Source organism: Alligator mississippiensis, chromosome 16, assembly GCF_030867095.1.
Source record: "Alligator mississippiensis isolate rAllMis1 chromosome 16, rAllMis1, whole genome shotgun sequence".
Lineage (NCBI taxonomy): Eukaryota > Metazoa > Chordata > Crocodylia > Alligatoridae > Alligator > Alligator mississippiensis.
In genome coordinates this window covers 11,923,490-11,937,043 of record NC_081839.1, presented here as the reverse complement: position 1 = coordinate 11,937,043, position 13,554 = coordinate 11,923,490, and the positions used below count along the sequence as shown (strand labels likewise).

Below are 13,554 nucleotides of genomic sequence, written 5' to 3'. Positions count from 1 at the left end.
CTACAGAAGAAGGCAAACCCTCTCCCCTCACCACTCCTCCCCCCACCTCTCCAGTCCATGCCAGTCTGACTACAGGTTAAAACTGCTTCCTGATTACCAAAGGTGATGACTGGTCTGACCCTGAGCACACGGCCCTGAGCACAACCCTCTACCACAAACCTTTGGGTTTAAGTGCAATATATTATCTTACCCAAAATAACATTCTCAATGAACTGATAGAAGCATCAGGACTGGCATCCATGGCAGTCTAGCGTGCTAATAATGTCTGTTGAAAAATGGGTGACTATTCTAGTGATTCAGAAGGAAAAAACGCATCGCATTTCTTGCGCCATATAGACAAACAAGCATTAAAGCCTACTGAATGCTGATTGTTGTGAGGATCACTTATCCTGCGTCTAGTTTACCTAGGGTTGTAATCAATAGCTCCTTTCTTTGAGCATTGAATTTAAAATCCTTTAAAATACTTTTCTTTCAGAAATGACCATCTGAAGGAAAGAATGTCTTCAAAGGCTGAAACCCATGAAACAGGGCATTTGGTTATGGCAGGGCTAGGAGCTATTCAGGAAGGGGGAGCCTCCAAAAGTCAGATGCCTGAAGTTCAGCTGGTTTAATAGATCCTAAAAGTGCAGTGCATTACCCAAACCTTCCTCAGAACTGAGTAAGAATCTCCCAATAACAGGCTTTCCCACAAAAGACCTGGTATCTGCCTCTAGCTGGGAATGTCTTTAATAGTAAGGCCGCAAAGAATATTGGTATATGAGATGTTTGTAAAGTTCACTTAATTAAACTTTAACAAATCTCCCAGATTGAACTGGAATCCTGATACCTTCAAGAATGAGCTGTGTTTTTCTCGAGTCCCTTGAATATGATTCCTGTCCTGTGAGCAACCTTGAAAATGAGCCTGAGATACTGGAGCTCAGAGCTACTGGAGTGTTAAGCCGGACTTTGTATGTGGGTGGGTGTGAAACCAGAGTCTTGTTTACCTGAAGGTAATTCGGTGTCCTGTGATCCCCATTTTAGGAGTAAGGCTTGTATTCTTTCTCAGCCCTGCTAGTCCTTACTGGTTCTCATGGGAACCATAAACCCAGCCTGGGAGATATTGTAGGGGAAATGGGAACTATGAGATGGAGGTGACAGGTCCCAGCTTGAGAAAGTGTTGTAAGAGCCATCATTCAAATACAACTTTGTGCTCAACCCCATGTTCTTCTCTAGTGCCAGGACCCAATTTCAGGCATCTGTATCCCCATTCCTAGTGCCACCTACTACCACAATTAAATAAGTGCATAAATAAAAATATTAGTTTAGCCACTATCAGTAACGCAGCTGCTCGTACCTATCCCCAGGCAAACCCTGTCTCCAGCCCCCAGTGAGGAAGACCTGGAGGAGAGGGGAGAGTACACATGCTTAGGGAGCCCACCATGCAGAAAAGCCAGGGTTATTGGGGGTTAGATGCCAGTGGAGATGGAAAGCAAGGCTTCTGAACTGAAAGAAGAGAATCCCTCACAATGCACAATCTATACATTCAGCAGATGACCAGGCTCTTTGACAGATGAACGAACATTGCTTGCCAGTTAAGTCTGGATTCTAAGGTATGCCAGTTCCCTGCTATCCCTCTGCTTACTAGGAAGGGGCAGTCATAGAACCATTTAATGACTTGACATGTTATTGTGCCTTTGAGTTCCCTCAACTAATGTGACTTTCTCCTGGTAGTGTTTGCTAGTACTGGTGTGAGAATATGGATGCCAGCTCTAAGTACTTGGCTTCTGTGTTTTGATAACAGGTATGCCCCAGTTGGGATAATGTTTTTAATTGCTGGAAAAATTCTGGAGATGGATGACTTAGCAGTGATGGGGGGCCAGCTGGGGATGTACACAGTCACTGTCATCGTGGGACTGCTCATCCATGCCCTTTGTGTCTTGCCGCTGCTGTACTTCATCGTCACCCAGAAGAATCCCTGGGTTTTCATTGGAGGCCTTCTACAGGCTCTTATCACTGCACTTGGCACCTCCTCAAGGTATAGTTTATACACGGCCATCTCTCCCTACCTACTCTGCTCTGTTGGCATGAGTAAAAAATAACCAACAGAAGTGGGGAGGGGCGGGCCGTGGGAGTGAGGGTGACTGGAGTGGGCACTTATTTAGATGTCATGGATCAGACACTCACTGTTGGTCCAAGCTTCCACTGTTTTCAGTGGGCTACTAAGATCTTTTCAAACCCTTTGCACTAGGCAAAGCCAAAGCTAAAACTCATTGAAGTCAGTAAAAAAAAAACCCAACAAAAAACAATCATTGATTTTCTTGGCCCCTGAACTGGGACCTGAATCATAAGAAAATCTACTTTCCATCTATGTTATTCAGAGAATATCCAATGTGCTTGTTTAAACAGCTGACTCCATAATTGGGCTAGGACTGAAGGGCTAAGCTCAGGATACAAACCCACTAAAACAGTGGCTGTGCCTCAAAGGAAGTTTGTCAGCAATGCCATAACAAACCTGTACAAACACTTTCACAGATATGCACATTGACATGTACACATATTCATAGATTCATGAATACCCAGCATTATCACATATATACTTACACATTTTTCTCCCTTCTTCTCTATACATATTCCCTTGTATATATATATGAAATCACTTTTACTCACATAACATACACACTCATGTACAAACACATTCTTGCACAATATCTTTCTGTCATACATAGGCACTTTCTCTCACATATATACACAAATGCACACACAAACACACTTGTTTACTCACAAAAGGCTGTCTATTCATATACAGTGAGAAGACATGAAAGCGTAGGCTTGTCTAACAATGATGCAAAAAAAATATCGGGGCCCCTTCTTGCAATAGAATCTGCATTCCTGTGGTATGCCCAACAAGTTCCTAATCCTTGTTCTGACATGGCCAGCAACTAATCTACACAGACCCAATCCCAAGACTCTCAGGAGATCTTATGTCAAATGTACAGCTGCAGAGTGTGCCATGTCTTGGGAGATCTGCTTGGCCTGCATTCCCTCTCAAGATGACTGCTGAGCTCCACCTGCTGGGCTACTGTGACCTTCCTTTGCACTCCTGGCAGAGTGAGAAATAAGAGAAATACTGACAAATGAGGCAATGGTCAAATATTCTTAGGAAGTGTGGTCTTTGATGTTGCCTAGAGGTAGGCAGCATGGTCTGGAATTAGAGATTTGAACTGTGAAGTCATATTTGGTGGTGAACCACCTTGAACAAAATCACTTCTTGTCTCTGTAATCACTTCTTTACCAAGGTGGGTTTTAAGCAAAATGCTGGAAAAAGTAAGGTTTTCAGGGACCCTTTAGTGTTTGCAGAGGTATACTCAGTAATTAAGTGCCTTTGGGCAGGATACACTCTGTGCTTCACTAGTCACTGTCCCATATGTCAAGTGCTTCTATTTCACAGTCTTTTGGTGTTTCCTTTCAGCTCGGCCACTCTCCCCATCACATTCAGGTGCTTAGAAGGAAACATTGGAGTGGATAGGCGTGTAACTAGATTTGTTCTGCCTGTGGGAGCAACTATTAACATGGATGGCACAGCTCTGTATGAGGCCCTGGCAGCCATCTTCATCGCACAAGTCAACAATTATGAACTTGACTTCGGGCAGATCATCACAATAAGGTACGTTTGTGTGCACTTGTACCATGGTTTAGCTGAGCCCTCCAACTTGTGCTGGAAGGGACCCTGAGGGTTTTGAAAGCCCAATTCAAATGTGATCAGGCTTCTGCTCCACTTAGAAGATACAGTAAAAAGAGACAGAGAAGAAATAAATATAATCTAGCCATCATACCTCTTGGGCCTCACTTATACCAGTGGTCGCCTACAGGGAGTTCCACTATAAAATGGCCAGAGGCCTGCAAAGCCCAATTTGTGGTACACAGTATGAGCCATTGTGAGGGCCAAGCAGGAGGGGTTGGCCCTGGAAGGTTGGGCAGAGAAGTGGGGTGGGTTTCTGACAAATTGGCTCACATAATGAATATTGGTTTACCACTGAACTAGACAAGCAAGTTTTAAACTGAAGTGGCTTGAAAATCTTGTGAATGTAAACTGTTTATGACCAGCAGCTGGACTCCAATTCCCAGCAGCTCCTGCCTGCATGCCTGGGGCCAGTGTCCATGGACACCGTGGCTGCACCTGCACTGTGATAGTGCAAGGCTGGGATTGTCATGGAGACTGGCCCCAGCCATGCTGTCAGGGTGCGCAGCAGGGCAGGAGGCTGCTCTGGAGCTGCTGGGATCTTGCAGCGGGGGCAGCTTGGTCCAGGGCCAGGGCAGAGCTGAAATCTAGCCTGCACGCTCTAGGCAGGGGCATGCAGGCAGCGGATTGGGGCTGTGCCCTGGCTCCTTGCAGCGGTGACAGCCTGGGGCAGAGCCCCAGTCCACAGCCTGAGCACCACTGCCCAAGCCAGGGCATAGCTACAGTCCGCTGCCTGAGCACCCCTGCCCGGAGCATGCAGGCTGTAGATTCCAGCTCTGCCCAAGCCCCACCACAAGATCCCAACAGCTCTGGAGCAGCCCCCTGCCCTGCCCTGCCCTGCCCTGCCCTGCCCTGCCCTGCTGCTTGCCCTGCCAGCATGGCTGGGGCCAGCCTCCATGGTAACCCCAGCCTTGCTCTATCACAGCACAGGTGCAGCTGGGGTCTCAATGGAGACCAGCCCCAGCCATGCGGGCAGAGGCTACTGGAAAATGGAGTCTATTGCCAGCCCGCGGGCCAGACTTTGCCTGCCCCTGATTTAAATCTTCAGGTGATGAGTAAATTACCATATTATTGGGGAAGTTGTTCCAGTGGTTAATTACTTTAACTGTTGCACTTTTTTACTGTTAAAATTGTGGCTTATTTCCAGTTGGAATTTGCCTAGTATCAACTTCCAGCCACTAGATCTTGTTTTTATTTGGTCTGCAAAGAGTTCTCTGGTATTATAAATTTCCTATGTACATAGCCCTCATCCCATATGCAATTTAGTTTGATGGTGACAGTGTGCTTAGGAGTCTAGTCAATGATGCACTGCAGGATAAGAGTATTGGCACGATGGGAGTCCAGGAAGGGTGGTCATTCCTAAAGGAAGCGATGCTTCGGGCACAGAGGGAGACTATCCCAGCATGAGGGAAAAGGGGGAAAGGAGCCAAAAAACTTCCTTGGCTAAACAGGGAAATCCAGGGGAGCCTAAGGGCAAAAAAGAAGGCATAGAGGCGGTGGAAGCAGGGGGAAGCTACCAAGGAGGAGTGTATCTACTTGGCCTGCACTTGCAGGGAGGCAGTTAGAAAGGCCAAAGCAACTACAGAGCTGAGGCTGGTGACACAAATTAATGACAACAAAAAGTTTTTTAGGTATGTAGGGAGTAAAAGGAAGGTGCAGGGCAGCACAGGACCCCTACTGAACAAGAAGGAGCAATTAGTGACAAGGGAGTGATTAGGGAGGACAAGGCTGAGCTATTCAATGAGTTTTTTGCCTCAGTGTTCCTGAACAGGGATCAAGATAAGTCTCCTAATGGGTTCTTAGGTGGGCATCAGAGGGACACCAGCCCACCAACTGTTGACGCTGACTTGGTACAGTCTCATTTGGATGGACTGGATGTGTTTAAGTCAGCAGGCCTGGATGAGCTTCATCCAAGAGTACTGAAGGAATTGGCCAGCGTCATAGCAAAACCACTGGCACGGCTGTTTGAGCCCTCATGGCATGCAGGTCAGGTCCTGGAGGACTGGAAAAGGGCCAATGTGGTCCCTATTTTCAAGAAGGGGAGGAAGGAAGATTTGAGTAATTATAGGCCAGTCAGTCTCACTTCCATCCTTGGAAAGGTCTTTGAAAAGATTATGAAGGATCATATTTGTGGGAGTCCAGCGGGAAAATGGAAAAGAGGTGGATGTTGTTTTCCTGGATTTTAGCAAGGCCTTCGATACAGTATCTCATCCCATTCTCATAACTGAATTAAGAGGCTGTGACATGGATGTTTATACGGTCCGGTGGGCGGCAAATTGGCTTACCGGTTGCACCCAGAGAGTGGTAGTAGACGGGTCGGTATTGACCTGGAAGGATGTGGGTAGTGGGGTCCCGCAGGGTTTGGTCCTGGGACCTGTACTCTTCAATATCTTCATCAGTGACTTGGATGTGGGTGTGAAGTATACTCTGTCCAAGTTTGCAGATGATACTAAATTATGGGGTAGAGTGCACACTCCAGTGGGTAGGGAATGATTGCAGGCAGACCTGGACAGGATAGAAAAATGGGCAGTACACAATAGGATACAGTACAACAAGGACAAGTGCAGAGTGCTGCACCTAGGGTGCAAAAATATCCAGCACACCTACTGGCAGGGAAGTGACCCTCTCAAGCACAGAAGCAGAAAGAGATCTCAGAGTCATAGTGGACTCCAAGAGGAACATGAGTCGTCAGTGTGATGAAATCATCTGCAAAGCTAACTGCACTTTATCATGCATCAGCAGATGCATGACAAATAGAACCAAGGAGGTGACACTTCCCCTCTATGTGACATTGGTCAGATCACAGTTGGAGTCCTGCATCCAGTTTTGGGTGCCGTACTTCAGGAAGGATGTTGATAGACTCGAGGGGGTCCAGAGGAGGGCCACTCGTGTGGTTAGGGGCTTACAGGACAAGCCCTATGAGGAGAGACTCAGGGACCTGGACCTCTTCAGCCTCCGCAAGAGAAGGCTGAGAGGTGATCTTGTGGCCACCTACAAATTCATTAAGGGGACACAGCAAGGGATTGAAGATGTTCTGTTCACCAGGGCACCTCTTGGGGTAGCAAGGAACAATGGTCACAAACTGACAGAGAGTAGATTTAGGCTAGATTCAGGAAAAACATCTTCACAGTAAGGGTGGCCAAAATTTGGAATGGGCTTGCAAGGGAAGTGGTGCTGTCCCCTACCTTGGGGTCTTTAAGAGAAGGCTGGATAGGCATCTGGCTGGGCTCATCTGACTCCAGCGCTCTTTGCTGCCTAGGCAGGGGGTTGACTCAATGATCTGTTGAAGTCCCTTCCAACCCTAGCATCTATGAATCTATGACAGTAAATGAGGTAGGGGCCACACACACATGTTAAGTGTAAAACAGAATGTTGGACAGCTGCCTCATTTCTAATCCACTATCCTTCTTGAGCACTGAATGAGGTGAGTAATTGTGGGGAATATAGTAAATGATCATAAAATACAAAATTATATTATAATGTTTTGATACATAGGGATAGGAGTATGATTCCTCATGCAACCATGAATCTGGTGTTTTCTAATTTTCATGTGCTGGAGTTTGCAACCTTAATATCATTTTAATGTAGATAGAGTTTTGCTTGTAATTAAAGACAGAGAATCAAACTAAAATAATTGTTAAACCAATTTTTCCACTTAAGTCATGGGAAGCTTTGTTAATAGTTTTGCCATTGGAGCAGCAACAGACACTAATTAAATGCAGTCTCTCCTATTTAGCAAGGCATGGCCTCTTTTCTTTTTCTTGCTGACAACTGTTTTTCTGTCCTCTCCAGCATCACTGCCACAGCAGCCAGTATTGGAGCAGCAGGCATCCCACAGGCAGGCCTAGTGACGATGGTTATAGTATTGACATCCGTGGGGCTGCCAACAGAGGACATCACGCTGATCATCGCTGTGGACTGGTTTCTGTAAGTTCCTGCAGAGCAGCAGACACTGCCTAGTCCAGGTTCCTCTCTGCAGTATTCTGGAGTTTACTTTGTACAGTCCCTGTCAAGAACACTTATTTGAAATATTTGGAATCATATTGTTTCTGTTCCAGGAAGAAGGGTTCAGTACTAAAATACTAGGGTTGCAAGGGTTACAGTACTAAACCATATAATTAAGTCTTTAACATGCACCTGTCCCCAAGATCATTTCTGTTCCTTAAAACACCTTAAAACCTGCATATCCATAGATCAGCAGCTGCCATATTTGATCATAAAAATGTGATGAAAATATTCTAAAAATAAACACAGTAGGCTGAAAGAACAATTCGCAATTTTGGGATTATTTGTAAGATGGAAACTGAAGAGAGCTGTAGACAACTGACGGAGCTGCTGGGGAGGAGGCGGATTGAATGGCAGAAGGTGCATCTATGCAAGTTTGCACTAGAGAGAGAGTGTTGCTGAAGGTATGAGGCTGGTCAAGGAAAACTAAGGAAGTAGGAGCTTTTGAAATAATGATGGCTGTTGTGCTTAAAAATGTTGCACACCTACTGGAAAAAGCTTTAAGTAATGCTTAAGCTTTTTCTGCTCAGTGTGTTGCACAAATTACCAATTAAGTCAAATGATGAGGGAGATAAGGCAAAATGCCACATTTATTGATTATAATAGTTAAAAGAGTGCTCATACATACACACACACCCATTCTCAATCACTCTGCAGATGTTATAGTTACCAAAATTCATTGCTCAAAAACTATACTAGGTGGCCAGCCTAGTTAGTTTGAGATCAGGAATGGGGTATACAGACACATCTGTATTCCAGTAAAATTCACAGAGTGTTACCCCACCTCTTGCTGCTAAGTCCCTCTCCTTTGTAGGGGTTATTAAGTTGGTGTTGGGTGACTGGTCCACCTTTTCTAATTCTATGGCTTCTCTGTCTGAAATCTCAGTACTTTTCCATCCTGACAAGCAGTTCATCATTGTCTTTAGGTATTGCTCTTCAATCACTCTGTTTTACAACATCCTTTCATTACTGCTGGTGTGGGCTGTGTCCAGAGTCTTTAGCTTTGAGATGTTGCAGACCTTATCTTCAGTCTTGTGTTTTCTGTTTACCTTTATTCTTCTTCAACATGATTCACCATTTGGTAACTTGTTTGCTGACATATAGTTTACTCTGCTTTTACCATTCACACTCCATTCATTCATTCATCCCTACATTCATCTCTCTCTCTCTCTCTCTCTCTCTATATATATATATATATATTTATATATATATGATTACAATAACAAAAGACAAAGATACAATAACAAACTTAATTCATAATAGCAACTTAAAATCACTACATTAAAACATAAAATAAAATGACTGCTATACTCATGTTAAACATTATTGATTTATACTAGGACTAATTACAACTAAACATTATTAAAATAAAACAAATACAAATTAGTTTTAAAACAAATAAACCAATGCTGGTTCAACAAGTGGTCTACAGGACTGGATTGAGGAAAAGGTTTTGTGAGCCTTGTTGGGTGTATAGAGAAGTGCTGAGAGCTGTGTCAGTACAGTTCCTAGCATCATCCTCCAGTAAAGCTTGTGCCTGGCACGCTCGCATGTAACACAGGTCCCCAGTCTAACACAACTCCATGCCCTCCCCCACCACACCAATGATTAAACCAGGGATGGCCAATTATTATGGCTGGAGGGCCATTTAAAGAGTTTTGGAGACCTGTCGAGAGCCACCTCTCTCTCTCTCTCTCTCCCCTTCCCTTCCTCCCTCCCTCCCCCCAGAGCACAGCCAAAGCTGTAGTTTGCCAGGAACCTTGAACCCAGGCAGGAGCTTCTGCCACTGTGGATGGATGGCAGCATCAGCTGTAGGCACAGCCAGCAGGTTCCAGAGCCCCAACACGGGACCTGCCAGCAGTGTCACAGCTGAGGCTGATGCCCGCCCGGCTCAGCAGAAGCTCTATTCCAAAAAAGTAGGAAGTTTAAACACAAAAAATCCTATTGTGAAACAGTTATAGTTATATCACATGCAACTCATGTAATAAAAAAGCCACAAAAGCAAGGCAATTAAAAGGTAAGCCAGCAAACAAGTCATGCTCTCTGCTCCCCCGTGGAGGGGCAGAACCAGAGGTGTAGTGGCATGGTTGCACCACCCTTTTAGATTAACAAAGTCCTAAGGTGTGGTCCAAAGTCCCCAAACCAGGTGAGAATCCACACTTTCCCCTCCATGCTCAGAACCATGTCCCTTCCCCCACCTGCCACTGTTGCTTTCCCTGCTGTCTGGGGGGAAGCTTAAGAGCCACTCCTACCTGTTCCAGAAGGTCTGAATGGGGGCTGGGCTCAGCCGGGACAGCGGCAGCAACAGCACCATTGGGCAGGCGGTGCTACCCTTCCCGTGCCTGCTCCTGGGAGACTGGGCAGGCTGGGAGAACCCATGTCCTGCCCCTCACTGCTGCTGCTGTCACTCTCACTGTCCCAGCTGAGCTCAGACCCCATGCAGTCTGCCTGGAATGTGCAGGAGCGGCTCTGAATCTTCCCATTGCCCCAGGGAAAGCAGCAGCGGTTAGCAGAGGGGAAGAGGGAGAGGGGAGGGTAGATGTGACTGGGCATGGAGGGAAAATGGTGATTCTTATCTGCTCTAGGGACTTGAAAAACTCCCTGGAGGCTCATACAGTCACCTCTGCAGCCCAGGTTCCTATTCCCATACGCCCGCCCCCCCCGCCACCTTTGCCAAATCCTGGATTCACCTCTGTCTCCACCCACAGATATTTGGATTCCACCATCACAATTACTGTGCACCATAACCTTGATTCTATCATACAAATGTCAGTTCAACTCTGCATTTTGCAGTAAATAATAAAACATGAAGTGCTTTGCCGAGCACAGTAAAAGGTGCAGTTAAATCATGGCTTAAACATAATCTAACACCTTGGCTTCAGCTTGTAAAAACATTAGTTTCATTCCTTTAGCTGGGTAGTATGCATAAATGTGAGTCAGCTGGCCAACCCCCTGATCCCAGAACATAGAGATTCTCAATGGAAGTGGCAGGGAAAATATAATTGTTGGGGGGAATGAGATTCCTTGGTTGATAATAAATATAGTTTTGTTATTAACCCAAGAATCCCATTCCCCTCAACATTTGACAACTGTATTGACCATGCCAACTCCATTGAGAATCCCTTTGTGTTCTGTGATCAGATACAAGCAAGGTAAAGGACAAAAGTGATTCTTGCCTAGATGTACTTTTCACATTCAATACAATTAATAGGTGATTAACAGTAGAAAGTCAAGGTGAAACTGAAAACCGGTTCTTAGCAAAGTAAGTATATGGAGTCAGAAGCTACTATTCTTGCGATAAAGAAGTTAGGGTTTTGGTCCATGGTGTTTGTAGGTATAGTAGTGTGTGTATACTGTTAGATGAGTTAGCTCTTCACTGCCATAGATTTTGTGTGAGGGCTCTGTGTGTGGCCATCTGAATTACTTCATTAGCAGTGCTCTGTGTGAATGAATTAGTAGAACAATGATATTACAAATATCAACACAAATATCAAAATTGGGTTGTGAAATAATTTTAAGTAAGATTATATAATGCTGTTTGAGTTGCTTTGATGGATTTTATCTAGGCTTGTTTAAGGCGCAGTTTTGTAAAGATAAGTGGGTTTTTGAAGATGACTTTTGGGTTTCCTTGTTTGTCAGTGTACCTAGATTAAATGCCAACTGTTAAACCTAAAAACTTTCTGCAACTCAAGTGTCAAGCTGGGTTCTTTTTCTGCGATGCATCCTCTTCAGTAGAAAATGTGCTACGAGCTAAATTTACCCTTTGTAACACCTATGTATTCTGGGTGGCATGATTGTCCAGTATTTAATATTCACTCTGGTAAATAATACAATGTTCCAGCTCACCCTGTCTCAGTCAGGCTATCTCTGCAGAATAGAAAAACTGTCCCAGGTTATTAGTCACTGAAGGTGATAGATATTCCTCCAATACAGACTCATTTTTCTTCTCACGCCAGTAAGATACTGCTGATAACTCTGTTAAGAGTTACACTGGTCCAAATGAAAGAAGGATCAGAAAAACAGGGAGCAAGTTACTTGAAAGTCCATTTTGTAATACCTTCTTAGATTAAGATGCACTTCAGATGTCCTGAGTAATGTATCTTCTATTCCTTCCTATAGGAGGCTACTCCACAGCCTCCTACATATTGACTTAAGAAGGATTTTAGCTCACATTTTATTTTCATCTTATGACCCAAGTGATTCTTATAATCACCTAAGTATAGTACCTCACACTAAAGCTTCTTGAGAAGCTGGAAAGGTTTTCCAGTATGAAAATGTTGGATAAAACTCTTTTTGGCTGACATTTTTCAGCCAGTTCTAGTCACAAAATAAATTAGTATTTCACAAAGCCTCTTTTTCTTTTCTTTGTCTTGGGAAATGTGGGAAATCTTCCCAATGTCATTCTTCTCTGCTGTTTTACAGGGACCGTCTCAGAACAGCCACCAATGTACTGGGAGATTCTCTGGGAGCTGGCATAGTGGAACACTTGTCTCGGCATGAGCTGGAAGCACAAGACAGTGAGCTTGATAACTCTGTGATTGAGGATAATGAAAAGCCCTACCACCTGATCTTCCAGGATAACGAAACCCACAAACATCGCAGCAGCGAGACAACAATGTGAAACCAGGGAGCAGAGTACAGATTATTAAACCTCTAAAAAGTCAAGACTCAAAACAAACTTCAACAATGGAGAATGGAAAAAAGAAATACACCCAGAACCAAACTTTTCTCCCTCCCCAACATTTCTACAAGAAGCCTGTCTTCCCTGTCTCTCAAATTGAGGCTAAAGAGAAACATTAAACCCTTTCCTTATTTAGAGTTGGATGTTTTTCTGATGTTCCTGTTAGAGAAGCAGGACTAACAAGTGGTATCTTTGTGCTCCACCCCAGACTAGGTTAGGAATGAGAGGAGTGAGCAATTAGATTAGGAACTTCCTCCTCTGTCTTATTAGGCAAAACGTTGGCACATCCTCATCTCTTCTCTCTTAGCCCCCATTTAACTGAGCCACCACATTTCTTTAACTTCCTTCTTCATGTTTGTTTCCTTGACATGCCTTTACCTGGCATGATAAGGATTAAAGACCAAGACAATGATCTGCTTAGAATTATTTGCCATTTTGGAGTCTCCAGTTAGAACCTGGTTGCTTCCATGTTATATTCCCATCATTACACTCTTTGTTTTTGTGAAAGCCTGGCTCTCCAACTCCTGTTGGAATAATCCAGGAATCATACCTGAATAAGTAACTGTCAGTGGGAGAGCTGGCCTGGGAACACACTTGATTCTAAGCTGAAACACTAACCAAACATAACTGGAGCTAGATCAGTGACTGGACTATCACTTGGGTCATGCTGAGGCACTGCCATGGTATTCTCAATGTTTTGTATTCCTACAGGGACACAGAGCCAAACAATGGTCCAGGCTTCCATTGGTGTTTGGGCATTATGTTTACATGGTTGGCATGTACCGTATAATCACTATATAAACCCTTCTTATCAATGTTGAATGACAATGATATTTATGTGTGCATTACAAGAGAAGTGATAAGTGTTCTAGCAAAGAAGTTAAGGCGCCTCTCTATGGCTCTAGAAGCATGATATTAGGCCCTGCTCTGGATCTGTGCCAAAGGATGCTCCCAGTCAACTCAGCTTTTAATGGGCACCCGGTCATTCAGGCTGGGAAGTCAAAAGCTGCCAAACATCACTTGCTTTTGTGCCATTGACTACAGAAACTAACACACCTTAACCATGCTAGCCTGAAGGGCCACTCAGCTGAACTAAACCTTTGACTTTTTTATAGTAACATAACAACTGCCAATCATAACACAATAGTTA

The 13,554-nt window shown here is 44.4% G+C and overlaps 1 protein-coding gene across 2 annotated transcripts in view; it reads left to right on the top strand.

Annotated features, from left to right (window-relative positions):
* LOC102570306 (excitatory amino acid transporter 1) overlaps positions 1–13,226 on the top strand; it is a 134,884-nt gene extending 121,658 nt beyond the window's left edge. For both annotated transcript variants that reach the window (XM_019491238.2, XM_006262132.4), the window contains exons 8-11: positions 1,781–2,014; positions 3,449–3,643; positions 7,511–7,645; positions 12,146–13,226. In XM_019491238.2, coding sequence (XP_019346783.1) covers positions 1,781–2,014; positions 3,449–3,643; positions 7,511–7,645; positions 12,146–12,344 — 763 coding nt within the window. In that variant the 3' untranslated portion in view covers positions 12,345–13,226. The remainder of the gene's footprint in view (positions 1–1,780; positions 2,015–3,448; positions 3,644–7,510; positions 7,646–12,145) is intronic.
* Positions 13,227–13,554: the final 328 nt, after the last annotated feature.